Source organism: Heterodontus francisci, chromosome 19 (assembly GCF_036365525.1).
Source record: "Heterodontus francisci isolate sHetFra1 chromosome 19, sHetFra1.hap1, whole genome shotgun sequence".
NCBI classification, from domain to species: domain Eukaryota; kingdom Metazoa; phylum Chordata; class Chondrichthyes; order Heterodontiformes; family Heterodontidae; genus Heterodontus; species Heterodontus francisci.
In genome coordinates this window covers 72,861,877-72,884,725 of record NC_090389.1, presented here as the reverse complement: position 1 = coordinate 72,884,725, position 22,849 = coordinate 72,861,877, and the positions used below count along the sequence as shown (strand labels likewise).

Sequence of the window (22,849 nt, the reverse complement as noted above, 5' to 3'; positions counted from 1 at the left end):
GTCCCCAGAACATTCGCCCGGGTTCTGCATTATTAGTCCAATTACATTACCACTACACCATCACTTTTCCCTTTAAAATACACTTGACTATTCCAATGCAATCCTGTAAATAAAAGCAAAATACTGCAGATGCTACAAATCTGAAATTAAAAACAAAAAGTGCTGGAAATACTCCGGTGTGGCAGCATCTGTGGAGAGAGAAGCAAAGTTAACGTTTCAGGTCTGTGACCTTTCATCAGAACTGGCAAATGTTAGAAAAGAATTAGGTTTTAAGCAAGTGAAGGGGAGAGGGGTGGGGAGAGAACAAAGGGGAAGGCGTTTGATAGGGCAGAGGGCAGGAGAGATTAAATAACAAAGCTGTCCTGGGACAAAGGCAAAGCGTGTGTTAATGCTTGTGGTGAAAGACAAAGCAATAGTCCAGAGAGACTGTTAATAGCAGAATAATGAGCAGCTCTGACTACATGAAAAGCAGACACATGGTTAAAAAATAAAATATAAAAAAAGGCCAGTTATGCTCTGAAGTTATTGAACTCAATGTTCAGTCCTTAAGTCTGTAGAGTGTCTAATCGAAAGATCAGGTGCTTCTCCTCGAGCTTGCGTTGATGTTCACTGGAACACTGCAGCAGGCCAAAGACAGGAGACAGGCTAAAGCAGCGATTTACTTGTACTTCTTTCAATTTAGTATACTGTATTCGCTGCTCACAGTGCAGTTTCCTCTACATTGGGGAGACCAAACGCAGATTGGGTGACCGCTTTGCAGAACACCTTCACTCAGTCCGAAAGCATGACTCCGAGCTTCTGGTTGCTTGCCATTTCAACATTCCCCCCTGCTCTCATGCCAACATTTCAGTCTTTGGCCTGCTCCAGTGTTCCAGTGAACATCAACGCAAGCTCGAGGAGCAGCACATGATCTTTCAATTAGGCACTCTACAGCCTGAGGGACTGAGCATTGAGTTGAATAACTTCAGAGCATGACTGGCCATTTTTTAAAAAGATTTTATTTTTTAACCATGTGCCTGCTTTTATTGTAGTCAGAGCTGCTCATTCTTCTGCTATTAACATTCTCCCTGGACCAATGATTTGTATTTCACCACAAGCATTAACACAAACACCTTCCCCTTTGTTCTCTCCCCCACCCTCTCCCCTTCACTTGCTTAAAACCTAATTCTTTTCTAACCTTTGCTAGTTCTGATGAAAGGTCACAGACCTGAAACGTTAACTTTGCTTCTCTCTCCATAGATGCTGCTAGACCTGCTGAGTATTTCCAGCACTTTTTGTTTTTATTCCAATGCAATGCTGATTGGTCTTCCACATTCTACCCTCCATAAAGTTCAAGCACAGTCTCCCCCGAAGCAGCATCCACAGTCCTCTTTCCTGGTGGGTCAGCTTAAACACATGGCTAGGGAAGCCTAACATCTCAGAAAAGTAATCAGGTGTCTCCCTTTAAAGGTGCACCACCACTCACATTTTTGGGGTTGGCTCATCGAAACTCTATATTTTTTAAGAAACAAAATGATCTAAAATAACAAATGAGATGAAAGCAGCAAAATCTGCTAAAATCAGAATACAAGTTCTATGTCATGTTCAATGCTCACAGAAGGCATCCAGTGAACCAGTAGGCATTGCACACTGCTTGCTGGTGTTCAGTGATCACATGGATATGAACTAAAGCTGGAAAAGTGAACAAGCTGTTGGGAGAAACCTCACAGGCATCCTGCACCTAACAACAGATGGCCCCACAGCAGATCATTTGATCTTAGAAGCCGACAAAAAACTTACAGCACAGAAAGAGGCCATTTGGCCCATTGTGTCCATACCAGCCGGAAAAGAGCTGACCAGCTTAATTTTGCCTTCCACTCAGTCCGAAAGCATGACTCCGAGCTTCTGGTTGTTTGCCATTTCAGCCCTGTAGGTCACGGCACCACAAGTAGATATCCAAGTGTTTCTTAAATGCTTCTCGTCCTAAGGACTTGATGAGGAAAAATAAACAGGGTCAGGGGAAAATTAGACCAAAAGAAGTAACTGTGGTGCCCAAGGATAGAATGCAATATCTTAGTACTTGGCTGTTCTGATGTAGCTATCTAAAGTCATACCCTCAGAATCAAATAATGAACCATGTGGGCAGCAATAAAATCCAATGAAGTGATATAAAAATAAATCTCCTCTCTTCTGGTTTCTTCTTCTAATTGATGTGACCTTTTCTGACATTTTTACCTGATTAAATTAAAGTCTAGCCTGGCCTTTTATGATGGGTTTTCCCTATTATTCAATTTTAAAGTGATATTCTTAATTCCCTACTTAAATATTTAGAGAAGCTAATGTCTAAGTACCTGCCAATTTGTCGGACAGTTGATCTTGTCACTCAGATAAGGGATTCTTAACTTGGCTGACCAGAAAGAGAAAGATTTGACATTGGAATGCTGTTTTTCTTAACAACAGCACTGCTGTTACAAGTTGAAAACAGGTTATACAATTCAGCATCAATATTAAAATAATTAGCACCAGAATTTGACTATTCCAACAGCCTGGGGATATTTTTTTATGAAATTTGCACAGCTAAGATCTGAAGGATGATGTGGCAGCAACACCTCCACTTACTGCTTTCATCTTACACAGTAACTAGTATGTCTTTCTTATGTATATCTGTACAAGTGCATACAGCAAGTACTGGCATCTGTCTCTGCCTGCGCCATTTATGTTTCCCTGTATGTCATTTTCATTCTCTCATTTTTATTCTCTTTATTTCTCTCAATTTCATTCTCTCTCCCTCCCCGACCCCTACACACAATGCACGATGCATCTGCATATCGCCCTGAACTAGGAACACCCAATACTGGACAATGTTATAGAGATATAGTTCTTTTAAATACTTATCTCTAATATATGTCCATCATGTATATAACAAAAGCCTTGTGTTAAGTCCTTCTGACTGTTCATTTGTTAAACTACTTAAGTAGAGTTCATCTCTGGGGATACCATGGGTGAGAAATTGGGTTCGTTAGTGCCAGTCTTTTGGGCACTATGAGTGCCCTTAACAATCTGAAGTGGTGTCCATGGCACAAGTGCACATTTGGGGATGAATCGCGCTGGATGCCATATTGGAGAAGGCATTAACGGGTACAAGGCATGTTCCCTGGAAGTATACAGAGGTGGCAGATCATGGCATGCTGCTTTGATGCCAGTGGTGTATTTTGGAGCTCAATGCTCCAGCTATAATGCCCTTTCTTAGCTTTGCATTAATTAACATGCCTTCAGCTGCAGAAAGAACCACCCCCCCCCCACCCCCAGCAGTACTATTTAAGGCATTATCAACTACTTGCAGGTTAATTGCTGGTTGATTTCGTCAGGCTGATGTTTTGATTCTACAAATGCTTTCTGTGCAAGTTTTGAATTGCAAACGTCTGCAGAGGCTGATGTGACAGGTGCTGAGGGAGTTTTTGCTGACTCCAAGGCTCTGCATTTACCAGTTGCTTCCAGACTCCCAGGTTCATTCCCCTTGGAATCAAACATGACTTGGAGAATAAACAGAGTCCACACAGAGCAGAACAAGCTGATAAAAGAAGGAGGAGGAGAAGTCAGCGAGTCATGCTGATCAATGGCCAGTTTCCTGACACAGTCATGATGCCTTCATTCTGCAGCAGTCCACTGTGCCAGCTGCATTTGAGCCACCACGGCAAAGTAAAGGATGGCTGCTGGGTGACGAGGGCTATCCGCTGACAACATGGCTGATGACTCCAGTGTGCAGCCCTCGCACACATGCAACAGTGGTGGTGGCGGACCTTCGTGGAGACTGAGCGCAACAATGTAAAGTGGGGGAGAGAGCCTCCAGCGAAATCACCAGCAACAATGGCACCATCTGAAAAACAGCTATAGTGATACCATAACCAGGGAAGGAGTCAATCGGTGAGTAGCTGGTAGGTGTTTCTAGTTAGTAGTCTAGAAAGTAAAAGCATGGCAGGGCACCTCAGCCCTGTGGAATGCACATCTTGTGTCATGTGGGAAATCCTGGATATTTCTCATGGCCTGGACAGCCACATGTCACCGGCTAGAGCAGCTCCAGGTTCCGGAGTTTGAGCGGCGGCTGGAATCACTACAGGATTCAGCAAGGCTGAGAGCTTCATGGATAGGATGTTTCTGGAGGTGGTCACTAGGCAGCATAAAAATGTGCAGGCAGAGAGGGAATGGGTGACTGCCAGAAGGATGAGGAGTATCAGGCAGGCAGGGCAGGGATCCCCTGAGTGCATTTCACTTTCCTGCTGGGAGTAATGGTTCTTTTGGGGAGTGCAGGTAGAGCCAGGTCCACAGCATGATGGGTGGCTCAGCTGCACAGGGTGGGGGGAAAAAGAAGAATGGAAGAGCAAGAATGGTAAGGGATTTGATCGTGAGGGGAACAGACAGGTACTTCTGCAGAGCAGACATGACTCCAGGATGGTATGTTGCCTCTCTGGTTCCAGGGTCAAGGATGCCACTAAGTGACTACAGGGGCTGAATTTTACCGACCCCCCCCCCCCCCCCCCCCAGTGTCCGGGATCGTGACAGGACCCCTGGGGTGGGGGGGGGGGGGGGGGGTGGTGGGAGTGGGTCGGGTTAACTTTGTTTCATTTTTTAATTTCCTGTGACTTTAAAAATTTAAATTAAAAATGTAAGGGCTGGAAACCCTTTTGAAAAATGGCATCAGTGCCTGCGTAGTGGCGCTGGACGGAACGCCCGCCCCCTCCGCGTCATCGGGAGGCATTTTCTGCCCCCCCCCCCCACCACGACCCCTAACATCGGGTGGGGGGGGGTCGGTAAAATTCAGCCCCTGTAGTCACTTACTGACATCCTCGACCCTGGAACCAGAGAGGCAACATACCTTCCTGGAGTCACGTCTGCACTGAAGAAGTACCTGTCTGTTCCCTTCACTATCAAATCCCCGGTTCTGTGGAGTAAAGTCCACGCATGCGGACCGCCATCTTTGAAGCTCACCACCAATTCTAAAATGCAGCCCCAGGGCATTCTGAGAAGGGAGGGTGAACAACCAGACGTAGTGGTCCATATTGGCACCAATGACATAGAAAGAGGGATGAGGTCCTCCAGGCAGAGTTTAAGGAGCTAGGAGAGAGATTGAAAAGCAGGATCTCAAAGGTAGTGTAATGCCCAGGTGGGTGATGGCGTGGCTGGTTTCCACTGTTCACCTCCGAACTGACTGCAGCAAGAATTTTTGTTACTAGTATTTTAACCCCTTGTGTTTTATTTACAGAAATAAACAGAAAGCGACAAGTTTTCTTGTAGGTTTAAAACAGAAAATTAAATATTTATTAAAGAATACTCATTCCCCGAAAATGTTAGCAACAAAACTCACGCACGCATTCACTCTCACACACATTCTCAAGAGAAGATAGATAGAAACAGGATAAGAGGTGTTCAGGTTGTGCAAACTTGTTTCAGGAATAACCTGTGGGATTCCCCTAGGAAGGTGAATTTTAAAGTTGCAGGCCTGTTTCCTGGTTGTCTGGCAATCATTGGGCTGTTGCAGTCTCCTGGCAGTTCACTTTGGGATGAAGGTGATGCTGATGTCTTGAGTCAATTCTCACTGGTAGAAGAATAGTTTTTACAAAGTCTCTGCTGTGGCTAGCTTCTAACTTGTCTCAGCAGGGTTCAATTGTGTTGGCTGGAACTGATCTCTCTCTCTCTCTGCCTTGCTGGAATTCAAAAATGGCTTTTTTGTTGCACTGTGTGACTGAGGACAGACCAGACTGATGATGATATCCCTAGTTCTGTCCTGAAAAGACTCCCCACTTTGTTCCTTAAATTGATGACCTTTTAAGGTGAATTTTTTTTATAAGGGTTGGTTTTGCCCATGTGACTTCAGGTTGCAGTCCTAATTGGGCTGTATAAAGGCCTTGCTGATGGCCCCATTCTGAGGAGATGAGGGTGGTTCAAACTCCATTGTAATAGAGGCTATTCACAGACGAGAAGTCTGAGGATCCTGTCTCATTGTTTTTGACTACAACTCGCATCTAGGTGTGATTATCTGTCACTTTTCCATGCAGATGGGTCTTAATAGGCACGGATGTGAATTTGAGTGCAAGGTCATGTGTGTTTTCCTCCATTTTGTTGACAGCACATGTATCGGTCATTTAAAAATTGTTCCAATTTTTTTTATAACTCTTCGGTTTGGTTCTGCATTTTCATCACTGCACTTCCCGCGAGTGTGACAGTGGTAATCTCCGGATTACTCCCAGTGCCATGTGCTAATGAGTACAGAAATAGGAAGATAGAGCTGATGGATAAGCGGCTGAAAAGTTGATGCAAGAGGGAGGGCTTTAGATTCCTGAGGCATTGGGACCACTTCTGAGAGAGATGGAGCCTGTATAAATTGGACGGGTTGCACCTCAACAGGGCCAGGACCAATATCCTTGCAGGGGTTTTGCAAGTGGTGTTGGAGAGGGTTTAAACTAACTTGGCAGGAGGATGGGAACCTGAGAGTAGATTCAGAAGGGAGAGAAGAAAAGTTGGAAACGGAAGGCAGAAAATGAGTAAGTCTGTTTAGAAGGCAGAGGAAACAAAGGCTATAAAACAGACAACAAGGGAGTTTGGCACTGCTAAATAGTAAAAACTGCAGTGCAAGAAGTCTAGGCAATAAGGCAAATGAGCTGAGAGCACAGATTGACACAGAGTATGATATTATAGCTATTACCGAGACATGGCTGAAAGAAGGGAAAGAATGACAGCTCAACATTCCTGGTTACAGGATTTTCAGATCATAGAATCATTACAGGAGTTTACGGGACTTCAGGTGTATATCCAGACAACTTTTAAATGAGTTGAGGGTTTCTGCCTCCACTACCCTTTTAGGCAGTGAGTTCCAGACCCCCACCACAGTCTGGATGAAAAAAAATGTCCTCATCTCCTGTCTAATTCTTCTACCAATCACTTTAAATCTATGCCCCCTAATCACTGACCCCTCTGCTAAGGGAAATAGGCCCTTCCCATCCACTCTGAGACAGGGGGATTAAAAAAACAAGGGGGGAGGTTGAAATATTGATTAAAAAACAATTATAACTGTGAGAAGGGATGATATGATAGAAGGATCAGCAAATGAGGCCAAATGGGTTGAACTGAAGGACAAAAAAGGGGCAATCACACACTATTGGGAGCATATTATAGATCCCAAACAGTCAAGGGAGATAGAAAATCAAATATGTAGACAAATCTCTGACAAGTGCAAAAACAATAGGACAGTAATGGTGGGAGATTTCAAAGACCCTAATATTAACTAGGATAGAATTAGTGGCGAAAGGCACAGAGGGAACAGAATTCTTAAAATGCATTCAGGAGAACATTTTTAGCCAGCACATAGCAACAAGAGAGCATGTGTTTGTGGACTTAGTTTTAGGGAATGTAGCTGGGCAGGTGGAAGGGATATCAGTTGGGGAGCACTTTGGTGGAAGTGACAATAATTCAGTTAGGTGTAGGGTGGTTATGGAAAAGCACAAAGATAGACCAGGAATAAAAGTTCTCAATTGGAGAAAAGCTAATTTTACTAAGCTGAGATGTGATTTAGCTAAAGTGGACTGGAAACAGCTACTTGAAGGTAAATCAGTGCCAGATCAGTGAGGGGGCATTCAAGGAAATCAGGAAAGCAAAGAGAAGGCATGAAAAAATATTGATAAGTAAAGTTAAAAATCATTGGGATTTTCTTAATAAATACACCAAGAGCAAGGGGTTAACTTAAGAAAGAATAGGGCCCATTAGGGACCATAAGTGTAACCTGTGTGTGGAGGCCAAGGATGTCGGTATGATTCTTAATGAATACTTTGTGCCTGTTTTCACCAGAGAGGGATGATACAGACATTGTAATTAGATGAGTTGAGTGAAATATTAAATGAAATTAACCTAGTGAGATATGAAATATTAAGGGGTTTAACATCTTTGGATAAATCCCCAGGCCCGGATGAAATGTATTCTAGGCTGTTGAGGGAAGCAAGAGAAGAAATAGCGGAGGCTCTGACCATCATTTTCCAGTGTCTTTGGCTACAGGTGTGGTGCCAGAGGACTGGAGGACAGCTAACATTGCACCATTGTTTAAAAAGGGACAAAGGCATTCACTGAGTAATTACAAGCCAGTTAGCCTAACCTCAGTAGTGGGAAAATTATTGGAAAACATTCTGAACGACAGGATAAGTCTTCATTTAGAAAGAACATATTAATCAAAGACAGTGAGCAGGGGTTTGTTAAGGGAAGCTTGTGCCTGACTAACATGATTAATTTTTTGAGGAAGTAACAAAAAGGGTCAATGAGGATGGTGCATTTGATATAGTTTATATGTATCTTTAGCAAGGCTTTTGATAAGGTCCCACTTGGCAAACTGGTCACTGTAGTAAAACCCCATGGGATCCAAGGCAAAGTGGCAAGATGAATCCAAAATTAACTGAGGCAGTAAGCAAAAATGTAATGGTCAATGGGTGTTTTTGTGACTGTAAGGCTGTTTCCAGTGGGTTCCACAGGGCTCAGTACTAGGTCTCTTGCTTTTAGTGATATATATCAGTGATTTGGACTTGAGTATTGGGGGGGATGATTAAGAAGTTTGCAGATGATACAAAAATTGGCTGTGTGGTTCATAATGAAGAAGAAAGCTGTAGCCTGCAGGAAGATATCAATGGACTATTCAGGTGTGCGGAACAGTGGCAAATGGAGTTCAATCCGGAGAAGTGTGAAGTAATGCATTTGGGAAAGGCTAACAAGACAAGGGAATACACAAATGGTAGTGTATGGGAGGCAGCAACCTAGACTGCCCCTTTCTGGCTGGGTTGTCAATGAAGAACTCAACGGAGTGCGCTAGCAAGTAAGTGCAACCCCCTATTCTCTATTCACCACCACACCTTACCTTCTCCCATCACTGACCATTCAGTGTCTGCCTGACCACAGTGCAAGAGTTAAAAAAAAAAAAAAGCCACCACAAAATAAACTTTTCAAATCAAATTTTTAAATACAATCATGCCATATTGCATACAAAATCAATTAATCATTCCTGTACATTTCTTTGTGCCTGCTTTGTGGGTGCCCTTGCCAGTCCTAGTCCTCCCATGCAGGATTGCCCCAGTGGCTGCAGCATGGCTGGTCTTAAGCTGTTGATTTTCAGAGGAAGAAGGCTGCGGATGGTCTTAGAGGACACTGTCCAGCAGCTCTGGGCCTAGAAGGCCTGTCTGTGGGCTGCACCATCTTGGCCTGGGTGGCAACAGTCTTGACCGTCTTACTGATGGTCAACAGCAAGGGCACTGGTGGAGAAGCAGAGGTGGGAGGATGAATATTGTCATCCTAAGAGAGGACAGCAGTTTCCTGCTCGATGGAACCACTGCTGTTCCCCTCCCCAGGGGGCACCTCAGCAATCCTAGTAATCAATTGGAGGACAGATTGCTGGACTGCTGTGACGCAATGCAAGCCCCCATGCACATTGTAAGCCACAGCCTTGATGGCAATAGTCTGAGCTTCCACTGGAGCACTCAGATGGGTGGCTGTTGCTTGTGCTGCAATGGAAGCTGAGACATTGGCCATCGGATACAGAATCATGGTTAGGTCCACAAGTGTGAAAACGGAGTTGGCCACCTCTTCCAAAGGATGGGCTCCAAGCTCTGCGCAAAGCTCTGTACCAAGTTGGAGCTGGGCTCCTCCATGCTTCTTGACATTGACCACAAGCTTCCCAATGCACCAAACATTTTGTTTTGCATACCCATCAGAGTTCTTTTAGGCTGCCCCCGCAAAGTTTTCATCTGAGTGCTCTGCAGCGGAAACCTTGTGCTACGTCACCCTCTGGCCAGCTGGCACATGTACTATCCTTGCCCCCTGCCCTGGCCGCAGCCCATTCATGCCCAGTGTCTCTCACCACATGCAGATCCTCCTCTAATCTATCCTCTAAGATACGTGCAGTTGTCGATGTCTTAGCTGGTGGCTTTGAGTGTGAAATAAAGAGACAGTGCTGTGTTTTCATCATCACTCCCTTCATGGTGTTTGTCCACTGCTGGCCAGGGTATACCTCTTCAATATCTGAAAGGAAAAAACCACAAAGGTAATGTGGTGCAGGGAAGGGGAGAAAGTAAGAGGTGTATGCTTACACCATCTGCAGCTTGTAAATCAGGAGACTGTGTGGGATGAGGGGTAATTGAGATGTGAGAAGGAGGAGTAGGTATGAAGATACTGTCACCTTTGATGGTTTCAGCCCTGCTGCTGGCCAGAGCCTCAGGAAAGGGTGTCCCAATAATGGCCAGCACTGCTCCTCCATGGGCGTTCAGACTTGCAGTTGTGCCTGTTCCCCTCTGGTTAGGTACTTCTCTGTCTAGTTGTGCATTGCCTTGTCCTGTGAGAGAGAGGGAAGTGTGTTGTGTAATCTGTTTGACTGATGTGGCTGTCATGATTAAATAGCTGGCAGTGTGTGCCAACTGTGATGTGTGGCTGTCAGGCTTGTAGCAGTATTAAATATGTGAGGGTTAAGTGAAGCATATGAATATTAGGTATGAGGACTGATTGATAAGAGATTGTTGGCAGGTGAGTGATGGGTGTGTGGTGATTTGAGCAGTGGCTGAGGCTACTAGTGTAGTTGGTAGGATATGGCATTTGAAGATGCCTTCACTGACCTTGACCAGTCGTGTGAGGTCATTGTACTACTCGCAGCACCGTATCCAGCTCCTCGGGGCTTGACTCCTGGCATTGACCTCTATGGCTATCTGCTCCCACAGCCTTTTGAACATGCCTGGCCCCTGCATATAGAGGACATCTCTCCTACTTTTCACTTCCTTCACCAAGGCCTCCAGTGCAGTGTTTGAAAACTTTGGAGCCTGCTCTGTCCCATATTGTGCCTTCTTCACAGTTTCACGGGTCAGATTCACTTCCTGGACGACTGCCAGTACCTGCTCCAGCCACGAACCACCACCTGTTTAAGACCTGCTAGCTTGCTTTAAGCAGGGCAGGCAAGCTTGAACTGGTGCCAGCAAGTTACAATTCTGGGCCCCCTGCTGATGCATGCAGCCAGTGTTAGGCTCTAATTGTACACAGCAATCACTTAAATGATCAGGCAGCACGGAATTGGTGTGCTGCTTGCATTACATTGAATGGGCGCGGGTTAATTGCGCATTACGATCCCCGTGCCTTTTTTCGGGACTGTCCAATTTAACCCCCCAATTTTTGACTAACAAATTGAATAAACGCCTCATTTTAATATTTTAATAGTGTACGGTGCCTATTCTGCAATTTCTTCAAATTCAGGCCTACGGCTTAGCCTTGGGTTATTCAGTCAGAAACCTCCACGATGCAAAATGCTCTTGTGTTCCAAGTAGTGTAAGCAGTGTACTCCACAAAAGTAGAAATTTTAACACTTCCATTCTGACAATTATCATTCCTTCAGTAGGCACAAAGATATGGTTTTATGAAAGTTTGGTAAATGTATTTAAGAGGGTGGCAGTTTTTTTTTTAAGCAGAAACTACATTGAAGAGCCAGAAAGTTACATTCCTCCCACATAGCCTTGTTAGGGCATGAATGGAGCAGTAATCTGTTTGGCATCTACATTTCCTTAGCGAGCATGTTGCAGCCAAATATACAACTGCCTACTAACAGAAATGATTTGATGGTCAGTTATAATTGGAATTTCACTTTCAGAACCAAGATACTTAGGTGATTGAAAGAAAATACACAAAGCAGCACCTTGTTACCATTTGTGGTCAAAGGATGCTGCTATTTTATGAAGCATTCCTGTTGACTGATCCAAACGAGCTAAAAGAGTGAAGTGGTCAGTTGCGGGGTGCGGGGGCAGGGGTCAGTATAGCTAGAAGGGAGACGGTGGAGTGGTAGTAATGTCACTGAACTGGTAATCCAGAGGCCCAGGCTAATCCCACCATGGCAGCTGTTGGAATTTAAATTCAATTAATAAATTTAATTAGTGAAAATCTGGAATTTGAAGCTATTCTCAGTTTCATTGCTATCATCGATTGTCGTAAAAAGCCATCTAATGTCCTTCAGGGAAGGAACTGCCATCCTTACCTGGGCTGGCCCCCATGTGACTCCAGGCACACTGCCCTCTGAAATGGCCTACCCAGCAAGCCACTCAGTTGTCAAAGGGGATTAGGGATGGGCAACAAATGTTGGCCTTGTCTGCGACGCCCACATCGCCACGAAAAGAATAAAAAGTAATACAATATACTTTCTTGATCCTACCTGTGAAACATGAAGCCCAGGGGGTATATTGATTGGAATGTTGGCAATAGATTAGATTAGAGGTGGATCAAGGTGGCTTGGCACCAAACTCATTTTAAAGCAGCCTCTTTCATTGCAAATTTTGAACCTGAGATAACCAGCTCAGAATACTTTTCTTTAGTTCTTTGCATCACTGGTGCACAATATATTTTATGTTTTACTGCTTTGGCATTTGATTTCTTGAGAGATGTGAGTTGGAGCAAGAATGAAGACCACTCTCTTTTCCCTTCATTCCGAACTTAGAGAATAGGAGCAATTCCTTCTTTTGAACCTGCTCTGACATTCACCAAGATCATGGCTGATCTTCCACCTCAACTCCACGTTCCCGCACTATCCTCATATCCCTTAATTCCCTTATATCCATTAATCTATAGAAATTGAGGATTATTTTCATCATACCAGCAGAAATAATATTTTATCTTAAATCCATGAATCTGAGGCATCCTCCACAGGACACTATGACCTTAGGAACAGGAGTAGGCTATTCAACCCCTCAAGCCTGCTCCTGTACAATTAGATCATGGCTGATTTGTATCTTAATTCCATCTACCTGTCTTGATTCTGTAACCCTTAGTACCCTTACCAGACAAAAATCTGTCAATTTTTGGTGCGTGTCCAGTGCGGACTTTGCAAGCAAATCCACCCTTGTATTGCTCTGTGGTAAAACAGTTTGAATTCATTGCTACATGACCAGGTTGAGGCATGTGTATTGAGGCATTTGAAATATTTATGTTCTCAGATATGCAGCTAGAAATTTGAAACTTGCTGTGGGTCAGAAAACCAAATTGGTGTTTTAAGATCAGCGCAAATGGGAGGACAAGCAACGGCAATCCGATCTGGTCCATTGAGAGCAGTTGACATCGATAATTGTATCTTATGATTTTCTTGGTAATTTTTCACCCCTGCCCCTCCCCCCTCTGTATTCGGATTGAAAGTGAAACGCAATATTTGTAATCAAAATATTTTGGAGGTTAATCAGCAAGATCATTTTGGATAGTACATATTGAATATTTTAACTAAATAAAATGCTTTTTGGACAGTGTTTAGAAAGTGCAATACTATAAGCAGTTCACATAGGCATTGACCATTGAGAATGGAGCTTTGCTCAGTTGTCAGTGTATGAATTTTTTTTTAACTGAAGCTGGTGCTTCTGCATTGAAGAAAAGATCAGTGATCCCAGTCCCCAACTTGGAAAACAGCCACATTTGCTGCACTAGAATTGCAGTAGGCTGGGTTTTATTGGGTTTAACCCTAGGATTTCATCTTTCAAGGAGTAATTATCTGGCATAATAATTACAAACAGGAGACTTATCAAAATAAAGGGACGGCATCATCTATACTGCCTGAAGTTATGATGTCACATTCAGTTCCACTTTCCTTAAATTAATTACTTTTTCTATTTAAAGATATTCACACAACAATTCTCTCTGCTCTCACCACGACTGCACAACAGTAGGTCGATTGCTCTCGGTTGCTCCCTGATTAAAGTGGAAAGCAGATTTTCTTCAGGTTGGCCAGAGGGAAATTAAATGAAATTGGCCAAATGCCATCCGGCTGTGTAGAAGGGTTAAACCACATCTAGACTTCTTCTTTCCCCCTGTCTCTTGTCTTTAAATGAATGGTGTTGAAAGCAGTTTGTTATCAGCAGATTTTCTTCATCCCAGTTCAGAGAGGACTCTTCCATGTCCCTCCAAAGACTGATCAGGCTCTTACAGCTGGAATGTCCATTGGGTGAAGGCGTTGAGCCCTTGACCCTCTTATAGTAGGAAACTACCTGCCCAAATACACAGAATAATCCCAAAGTCCAAGAGATTATCAGAAAATTAGAAAATTCATTGCCACTTTTACTGTGTGGCACATTGGTTTAATCTTTCATGGCACTGACAGCTTCATTGCATTGTCTACTTTTAATACCAGTCTGTCACAAAGAGCCTGGAGGTGCATTTTAATGAGTGTTATAGATTATGGGTATTACTGCAGGAGACACTTGTTAGTTTATAATGAGCATTCCAGAATGTTATGCTACAGTATTTTATGGTGGCAGCAAAGCAAAATTACAGCCCACTTCAACATGAAATATAGATGTGAGTTATTTCTAACTATTAATAGATGGGACAAGTATTAATGGAAGCCAGTATTGTGTGTGTAAATTCATGTAACACGTGCTACTTCTAAACTTGGCAGGGTCCAGTCCCTCAATTAACATAGTCGCTCCTTGACAATCATTTCCCTGCTAATGTATATCATAAAATGTTAGATATAGGCCATGTTGGTATAACAGAGTTGCATTAATCAGTTTGTCTGTTATAAGATCAGAAAAGCAGGAGTAGGTTCTTTGAGCCTGCTGTGCCATTCAATAATGTCATGGCTGATCTTCTACCTCAGCTACACCTTCCCACACTTTCCCCATATCCCCTAATTCCCTTAAATACCTAAAAGTCTGCTGATCTCTGACTTGAACATACTCAGCAACTGAATAACCAAAGCCCTCTGTGGTAGAGAATTATAAAAGTTGACAACCCTTTGAGTGAAGAAATTTTTCCTCATCTCAGTCCTAAATGGTCAGCCTCTTTTTCTGAGCCTGGGTTCCCCTAGTTCTAGACTGACCAGTCAGGACAAACATCCTCCCAGCATTTACCCTCTCAAAACATCATCCTGATGTTTACCATTGACTAGAAATTTAGCTGGACCAGCCATATACATGCTGTGGCTACAAGAGCAGGTCAGAGGCTGCGATGAGTAACTCACCTCCTGACTCCCCAAAGCCTGTCCACCATCTACAAGGCACAAGTCAGGAGTGTGATGAAATACTCTCCACTTTGATGAGTGCAGCTCCAACAACACTCAAGAATCTCGATACCATCCCACTTGATTGGCAACCCATCCACCACCTTAAGAAACAATTCCCTCCACCACCAGCACACAGTGGCAGCAGAGTGTACCATACACAAGATGCACTGCAGCAACTCACCAAGGCTCCTTTGACAGCACCTTCCAAATCCACAACCTGAGAGAGGAAGTACTAGAGGGTCTGATATCCTTGAAAGTGGATAAATCACCAGGGCCAGATGAATTGTATCCCAAGCTGTTAAATGAAGCCAGGAACTAAATAGCAGATGTTCTGAGGATCATCTTCAAATCCTCACTAGATACAAGCGAGCTACCAGAGGATTGGAAGTCTGCAAACATACCATTGTTTAAAAAGGGTACGAGGGATAGACCAAATAATTATAGGCCAGTCAGTCTGAACTTGGTGGTGGACAAATTATTAGAATAAATTCTGATAGGATAAACTGTCACTTAGAAAGGCATGGATTAATTGGGGATAGTCAGCATGGATTTGTTAAGGGAATTTCATGTCATGCTAACTTAATTGAATTTTTTGAGGCGGTAACAAGGAGGATTGATGCGGGTAGTGCAGTGAATGCTGTCTACATGGATTTTAGTAAGGCATTTGACAAGGTCCCACAAGACAGACTGGTCAGAAAAGTAAAAGCCCATGGGATACAGGGGAATGTGGCAAGTTGGATCCAAAATTGGCTCAGTGACAGGAAACAAAGGGTAATGGTTGACGGATGATTTGCAAAGGGAAGGCAGTTTCCAGTGGCATTCTGCAGGGCTCAGTGTTGGGTTCCTTGTTGTTTGTGGTATATATTAATGATTTGGACTTAACTGTGGGAGGCATGATTGAGGAATTTGCAGATGACACAAAAATTGGCTGTGTAGTTGATAGTGAAGAGTATAGCTGTAGACTCCAGAATAATATCAATGGTTTGGTTGAGTGAGCGACAAAGTGACAAATGGAATTCAATCTAGAGAAGTGTGAGGTAATGCATTTGGGAAGGGCAGACAAAGCAGGGGAATACACAATAAACGAGAAGATATTGAGAGGGGTAGAGGAAGTGAGAGACCTTGGAGTGCATGTCCACAGGTCCCTGAAGGTGGCAGGACAGGTAGATAGAGTGATGAAAAAGGCATATGGAATGCTTTCCTTTATTGGCCGAGGTATAGAATACAAAAGCAGGGATGCAATGCTGGAACTGTATAAAACGCTGGTTAGGCCACAGCTGGAGTATTGTGTACAATTGTGGTCACCACATAACAGAAAGGACATAATTTCTCTGGAGAGAGTACAGAGAAGATTTACAGAATGTTGCCAGGGCTTGAAAATTGAAGCTGAGGAAAAATTGGATAGGCTAGGGTTGTTTTCCTTAGAACAGAGAAGGCTGAGGGATGGTTTAATTGAGGTAGACAAAATTATGAGGGGCCTAGATAGAATAGACAAGAAGGACCTGTTTCCCCTAGCGGAGAGGCCAATTACCAGGGGGCACAGGTTTAAGGTAGAAGGATTAGAGGGGACATGAGGGAAAACGTTTTCACCCAGAGGGTAGTGAAATTCAATGCCCGGATCGGTGGTGGAGGCAGAAACCCGCAACTCATTTAAAAGGTACCTGGAACTGCACCTGAAGTGCCGTAACCTGCAAGGCTACAGACCAGGTGCTGGAGGGTGGGATTAGATTGGGCGGCAATTTTTTTCAGCCAGTGCAGACACGATGGGCTGAATGGCCTCTTTCTGTGCCGAAACTTTTCTATGGTTCTAACCACTACCACCTAGAAAGACAAGGGTCAGCAGACACATGGGAACACCACCACCTGCAAATTCCCCTCCAAGCCACTCACCATCCTGACTTGGAACTATATCACCTTTCCTTCACTGTCGCTGGGTCAAAATCCTGGAACTCCCTTCCTAACAGCACTCTGGGTGTACCTACAACAGATGGATTGCAGTAGTTCAAGAAGATGGTTCACCACCACCTTCTCGAGGGTAATTAGGGAGGGGCAACAAATGTTGGCCTTGCCCGTGATGCTCACATCCCATTAAAGAATAGGGAACAAAAAGCCCCTTTAGAATTGTATATGTTTCAATGAGGTCACTTCTCGTTCTTCTAAACTCTAGGGAATATAGGCCAAGTCTTCTCAATTGCTCCTCATAGGACAATCCCCTCATCCCAAGAGCCAGTTTGGTCAACATTTGATGCACTTTCTCTAAGGCAAGTATATCCTTCCTTAGGTAAAGAGACCAAAACTGTTCACAGTACCACAGATGTGGTCTCACCAAGGTCCTATACAATTACCTCAAGACTTCTTCCCTCTTTTCCCTCAAACCCTTTTTAAGAAAGACTGACATACCATTTCCTAATTGCTTGCTGTACCAATATATTATATACACCATCCAGAATTTACAGTTTGCAATGATGACATTTCTCTGTTTACTACAGCATTGCGTGTTTATCTGCGAATATCAACAAACAGCAATTTCCATGGTTGTATCTTAACCACACATCATCCATTGTCATAATGGTGATTCAGCAGCTATCTGTTGTTGCAGGCAGTTGTGTAAATCTTCTTTATATTACACTTGTGGTATGTGAACATGCAACTGTAAACATAAATTTAATGTTATTTTGAAGACTAATTTTCTCCTGAAGGTGTCTTGTGTTGGGTTCCACCAGCTGTCTCACCCAAGTGACCATTTTGTCATGTGTGAATGGTCAGTTGGTGTCTTTGGGCTGTTCAACTGTGGAATGTCATAACAGCTCAATCGGCCAGCATTCATACAAATGAACTTTTCAACAGGAGTCACTGAGTAGTGATCAGGGGTATGAACCATGGCATTTTTTTTGTTAGTCTTCCTCCATTCCTATCCCAGGGACACTGGAATTAATTGTAGTGACCCCACCATTGTGCCAATTAAACCTCAATAGAATTAGGCCTTGTAAGAGGGGGCATTGCAGCTTGTAACAGCTTCCCCTATTCACTTAGCCTGCCAGCTGCAAGGATGTCTCCAAGAATCATAAAGCACAGAAAGAATCATAAAGAATCATTTGGCCCATCATGCATGTGTTGGCTCTTTAAAAGCGCTAACCAGTTAGACTCATTCCCCTGCTCTTTCCCCATAGCCCTGCAAATGTTTCCTTTTCAAGTATATATCCAGTTGCCTTTTGAAAGTTATTGAATCTACTTCCACCATTCTTTCAGGCAGTGTGTTCCAGATCATCACAACTGGCTATAAAAATACCCTCTCATTACCGACCCTGCTGCCAATGGAAATAGTCTCTTACCTACTTCGAGGTCTTCTGCAGGAGATTCCCTCCAGGTTACTAGTGCACCCAGGCAGTGCCCAATACCTCTAGCAACAGAGAACTTTCATAAGTCGCATGCTTGACAATGCTGCTTATGCACCCCTGCTTAAATGTAACACTTGTGTCTCATGATTGGGTCAGTTTTCTGTTGGCTGGTTGCCTAACTAGGTTTTAGTTAGGATTCAGTCTTTGTATTCTGTCCCATAACACAATAGTATGTCAAAGAACGAATGGCGCTGTATAGCAGCGAAGTGCTAATGTGTCTGCCTTTTTTTTCCAGGGGTGCGTTCTCTGAAGTGGTCCTTGCCGAGGAGAAACAGACTCAGAAACTGGTCGCTATTAAGTGTATCCCCAAGAAAGCTCTGGAGGGAAAGGAGAACAGCATTGAGAATGAGATTGCTGTCCTTAGGAAGTAAGTAGTGAGGAATGTGCAAGTGAAAATGAAAATGGATGGGGGGGGTGGGGGGCGGAATAATCTGTTTCCAATTATAGTCCAGTTAAAAGAAATGTATTCCTCTGCCAATTATAATTTTGATCCAAGTATGAAAAATCTTGCCATATTAGTCATTTTGTACATTTATCAGGATTACACAGTCTAAGCCTGTCTGCTTTCATTCAGCTAAGTAAAAGATGGCATTTTAGCATTGGGTCCATAAAACAAATATCATTTGAATTTTTCCATATTTAAGAGTGTTGCAGGGGCTTTCCAATCGTTTACTGCTGATTAATTTGCTCTGCGTTGTAAATAGATATTTACACAAAGATACTTACAAATCCTTACTGATGGTGTGCTTTGGTATGGAGGGAGTCAGTTGCAGTGGAGCACGTTACATAGTGCTACATAGTATACATTCCTGTTTACCTGCATCTCATTTAGTGGGTCCTACGCTTGCTGTAAAGCAGTCATGCAGTCAAAATGTGGTTCAGTGTCCCTCAGTTATCCAATCAGCGTCAGCTTGGCAGCACACTCACTTTATTGTGTGTTACAATTTAGGTCTAGCTATTTTGACATAACTGTAAAAGTATGGTTGTTGCAGATAGCGCAGATTACTGTATCCTTGTTATGTTGCCATGGCATTTGATGGCCCAATGTTCCTTTTGTTCTTCAGTACATTGTTTTGTAAGTGACTAGCTGATATAATCGCAGTGGGGTGGGTCTTGTGAGAGTCTTTCAGGGTCATAAAGGGCCAGGCTAAAACTAACCCTGCGGGAGGTATTTTCTACATTCAAGGTGTTAAGGTTGCATTTATTGCGCATCGAGGTGGTAGGCCTTCTCTTTGAACCACTGAAATCCTTGTAGTGATGGTGCTCCCAGAATGACAGGGAATTCCAGAATTTTAGCCCAAATCTTTAGGAATGCTTATAGCACAAATAGGATTTGTTATTTCCTGCTGGCACCTTCACATCTGCATGAAGATCAGAGAATTAAAGTTGGGCATTTCTGTGACATAATTACTTGTCTTGTGTGCCCGATGTGGCTGCCTGTTAAACTTAGTTGCTTAACGTGGGACTTGAAACATGTTCCCGTCCATCCACAGTCAGGATTCTCCTGTTACCTATCTCTTCAGATGGTGTATTTCTCTAAGTTATTGTCTGGTTCACCAATCTCTACTGTTGGGGCACAAATTCCAACCACAGGTATTTGGCTGAACTTTGCAACCGTGGAGATTTCTGATCTTGTCAGATGATATATACATTAGTGAATATACAAGATTAGAAAATCCCACCTCTACCATACTCGATTAGATATTGTAAATGTGACGGCTTTACAGGTGGAAGAGGTAAACAACAAGAGAGTGAGTGGTAGGGTAGTATTCCTGCCCTAGGGGATGTGGAAGGGAAGGTAAGATTGTAAAATGGAAGAGAAGGAATGTTTCAAGGAATTAAAGTATCTAGAGGGAGAAGCAGAAGTCATTAAGATTTTGGAAAGGCCATGTAGGATCTAAGATGTGAAGTCAACAGGTAGATGTTGACATTGCGCGCTTGGGAGGCAAAGACCGAGTGATGGCTATCTTGTAAAGTCTGCATCACTTTCCAAGCTTTGAGAAGTCATTGTTGGGAATGAAAATGATCTTCCACACTAATCATCTGGTCTCTTACCTTAGAAAGGTAATTTGCTATGAGCAACCTATTATCTATAATCTTGTTATAGACTTCTATTACGTTATCCAGAGAGAACGTGTGTGGTGAGAGGAGATAGATGCAGATGTAAACTACTGCCATCTGGACTGGTTTTGGGACAGCTATTATTTTCTAGTTGAAATGTGGACATTTCTTTTTGCCTTTTGCTGCTCCATGGGTGTCAATGTGCAAAAGCCAAGCTGATGCCTTTGGAACAAGCACTGGCTTAATAAATAAAAGATTGGAATGATGAGATTCATGGATTAGCCCTGTGAAGGACAGAATAACAAGGAATAGGGTAATCAGCAGTTTCAGATCCTGACTGATTAACAGACTATTTAACAAGTGATAGATGACTGGCAGTGAGACCGAAGGCAATAATCCAGAAGACACTAACTGAGACAAATGGTTATAATGACATTGTAAGTGGTGGTATTGATTTGTACTTTAAATTTAGAGAAATACGTTTCCCCTCTAGTGTCTCTGATTTATCACACTGCTCATCCGATATCCAGTACTGGATGAGCAGAAATGTTCTCCAACTAAATATTGACAAGACCAAAGCTATTGTTTTGGGTCCTTGCTGCGAACTCTGTTCCCTAGCCACTGACTCCATTCTCCAAAATAATAATATAATAATAAAAGCAAAACACTGCCGATGCTGCAAGTCTGAAATAAAAACAAAAAGTGCTGGAAAATACTCAGCTTCTTTCTCCACAGATGCTGCTAGACCTGCTAACGTTTCAGGTCAGTGACCTTTCATCAGAACTGGCAAAGGTTAGAAATGGTCTTAAGGTTTTAAGCAAATAAAGTGGAGGTGGGACAAAAGAGAACAAAAGGGAAGATGTTGATTGGACATAGGGTCACAGAGAATAACTGACAAGGAGGTCATGGAGCAAAGGCGAAGAGTGTGTTAATAGTGTGGTGAAAGACAAAATGTTAGTACAAAGAGGGTGTTAAATGACAGAATAATGAAAGCCCTAGCCAAGAGCACAAACATGAAAAAAAAATTGGGCACGCACATGGTTAAAAAAAAAAATTGAATGATGAAACAAACTAAAATAAAATAAAATGAAATCAAAAAATAAAAAGTAAAACTAAAAAGGAGGGGGGGTGCCTGTCATGCTTTGAAATTATTGAACTCAATGTTCAGTCTGGCAGGCTGTAGTGTGCCTAATCGGTAAATGAGGTGCTGTTCCTTGAGCTTGTGTTGATGTTCACTGGAACACTGCAGCAATCTCAGGACAGAGATGTGGGCATGAGAACAGGGGGGTGTGTTGAAATGGCAAGCAACAGGAAGCTCGGGTCATGTTCCACAAAGCGGTCACCCAATCTGCATTTGGTCTCTCAAAAGTAGAGGAGACGGCATTGTGAACAGCGAATACAGTATACTAAATTGAAAGAAGTACAAGTAAATCGCTGCTTCACCTGAAAGGAGTGTTTGGGGCCTTGGATTGTGAGGAGAGAGGAGGTAAAAGTTCAGGTATTACACCTCCTGCGATTGCATCAGACGGTGCCGTGGGAAGGGGATGAGGTATCGGGGATAATGGAGAAGTGGACCAGGGTGTTGCGGAGGGAATGATCCCTTCAGAATGCTGACGGGAGAGGGGAGGGGAGGGGAAGATGCGTTTGGTCGTGGCATCATGCTGGATGTGGCGGAAATGGCAGAGGATGATCCTTTGGATGTGGAGGCTGGTGGGGTGGAAAGTGAGGACAAGGAGAACTATGTCGCGGTTCTGGGAGGGACTCCATTCTTCTCCCTGGCAACTGCCTAAGGCTGAATCCAACTCTGTCATACTTGACCCCAAGATCAGCTTCCAACCACGTATCCGCGCCACTACCAAGACTGCCTATTTCCACCTCTGTAGCATTGTCCATTTCCATCGCTACCTCAGTTCTTTTGCTGCCTAAACCCTCATCCATGTCTCTGGACTTGACTATTCCAGTGCTGTCCTGGCCAGCCTCCTCCATAAATTTGAACTCATTTAAAACTCTGCTGCCCATTTTGTAACTCTCACCAAGTTCCACTCATCCATCACCCTTGTGCTCCGTTCTGGCAGCGCCTCAATTTTCGAATTCTCATCCTTGTTTTCAAAAGGAACGGCCTCACCCCTCCCGACCTCTGTAACCTCTTCCAGCCCTACAACCCTCAAGTCTCTGCGCTCCTCCAATTCTGTCCTTTTGCACATCCCAAATTTAAATCGCTCCATCAGCAGCAGCCATGCCTTTAGCTGCCTAGGCAACAAATCCTGGAATTCCCTCCCTCTAGCTGTCCGCCCCTCTACATCTTCTCCTTTATGACCCTCCTTAAAACTTATCTCTTTGACTAAGCTTTTGATCATCTGTCCTAATACGTCCT

The 22,849-nt window shown here is 43.5% G+C and overlaps 1 protein-coding gene and 1 long non-coding RNA gene across 3 annotated transcripts in view; one reads left to right on the top strand and one right to left on the bottom strand.

Annotated features, from left to right (window-relative positions):
- Positions 1–22,849, top strand: part of LOC137380181 (calcium/calmodulin-dependent protein kinase type 1-like) — a 202,124-nt gene that overhangs the window by 108,029 nt on the left and 71,246 nt on the right. The window contains exon 3 of the mRNA XM_068051945.1: positions 18,650–18,781. Coding sequence (XP_067908046.1) covers positions 18,650–18,781 — 132 coding nt within the window. The remainder of the gene's footprint in view (positions 1–18,649; positions 18,782–22,849) is intronic.
- The window catches only part of LOC137380182 (uncharacterized), a 34,450-nt gene that overhangs the window by 4,398 nt on the left and 7,203 nt on the right, over positions 1–22,849 (bottom strand). The window lies entirely within an intron of this gene.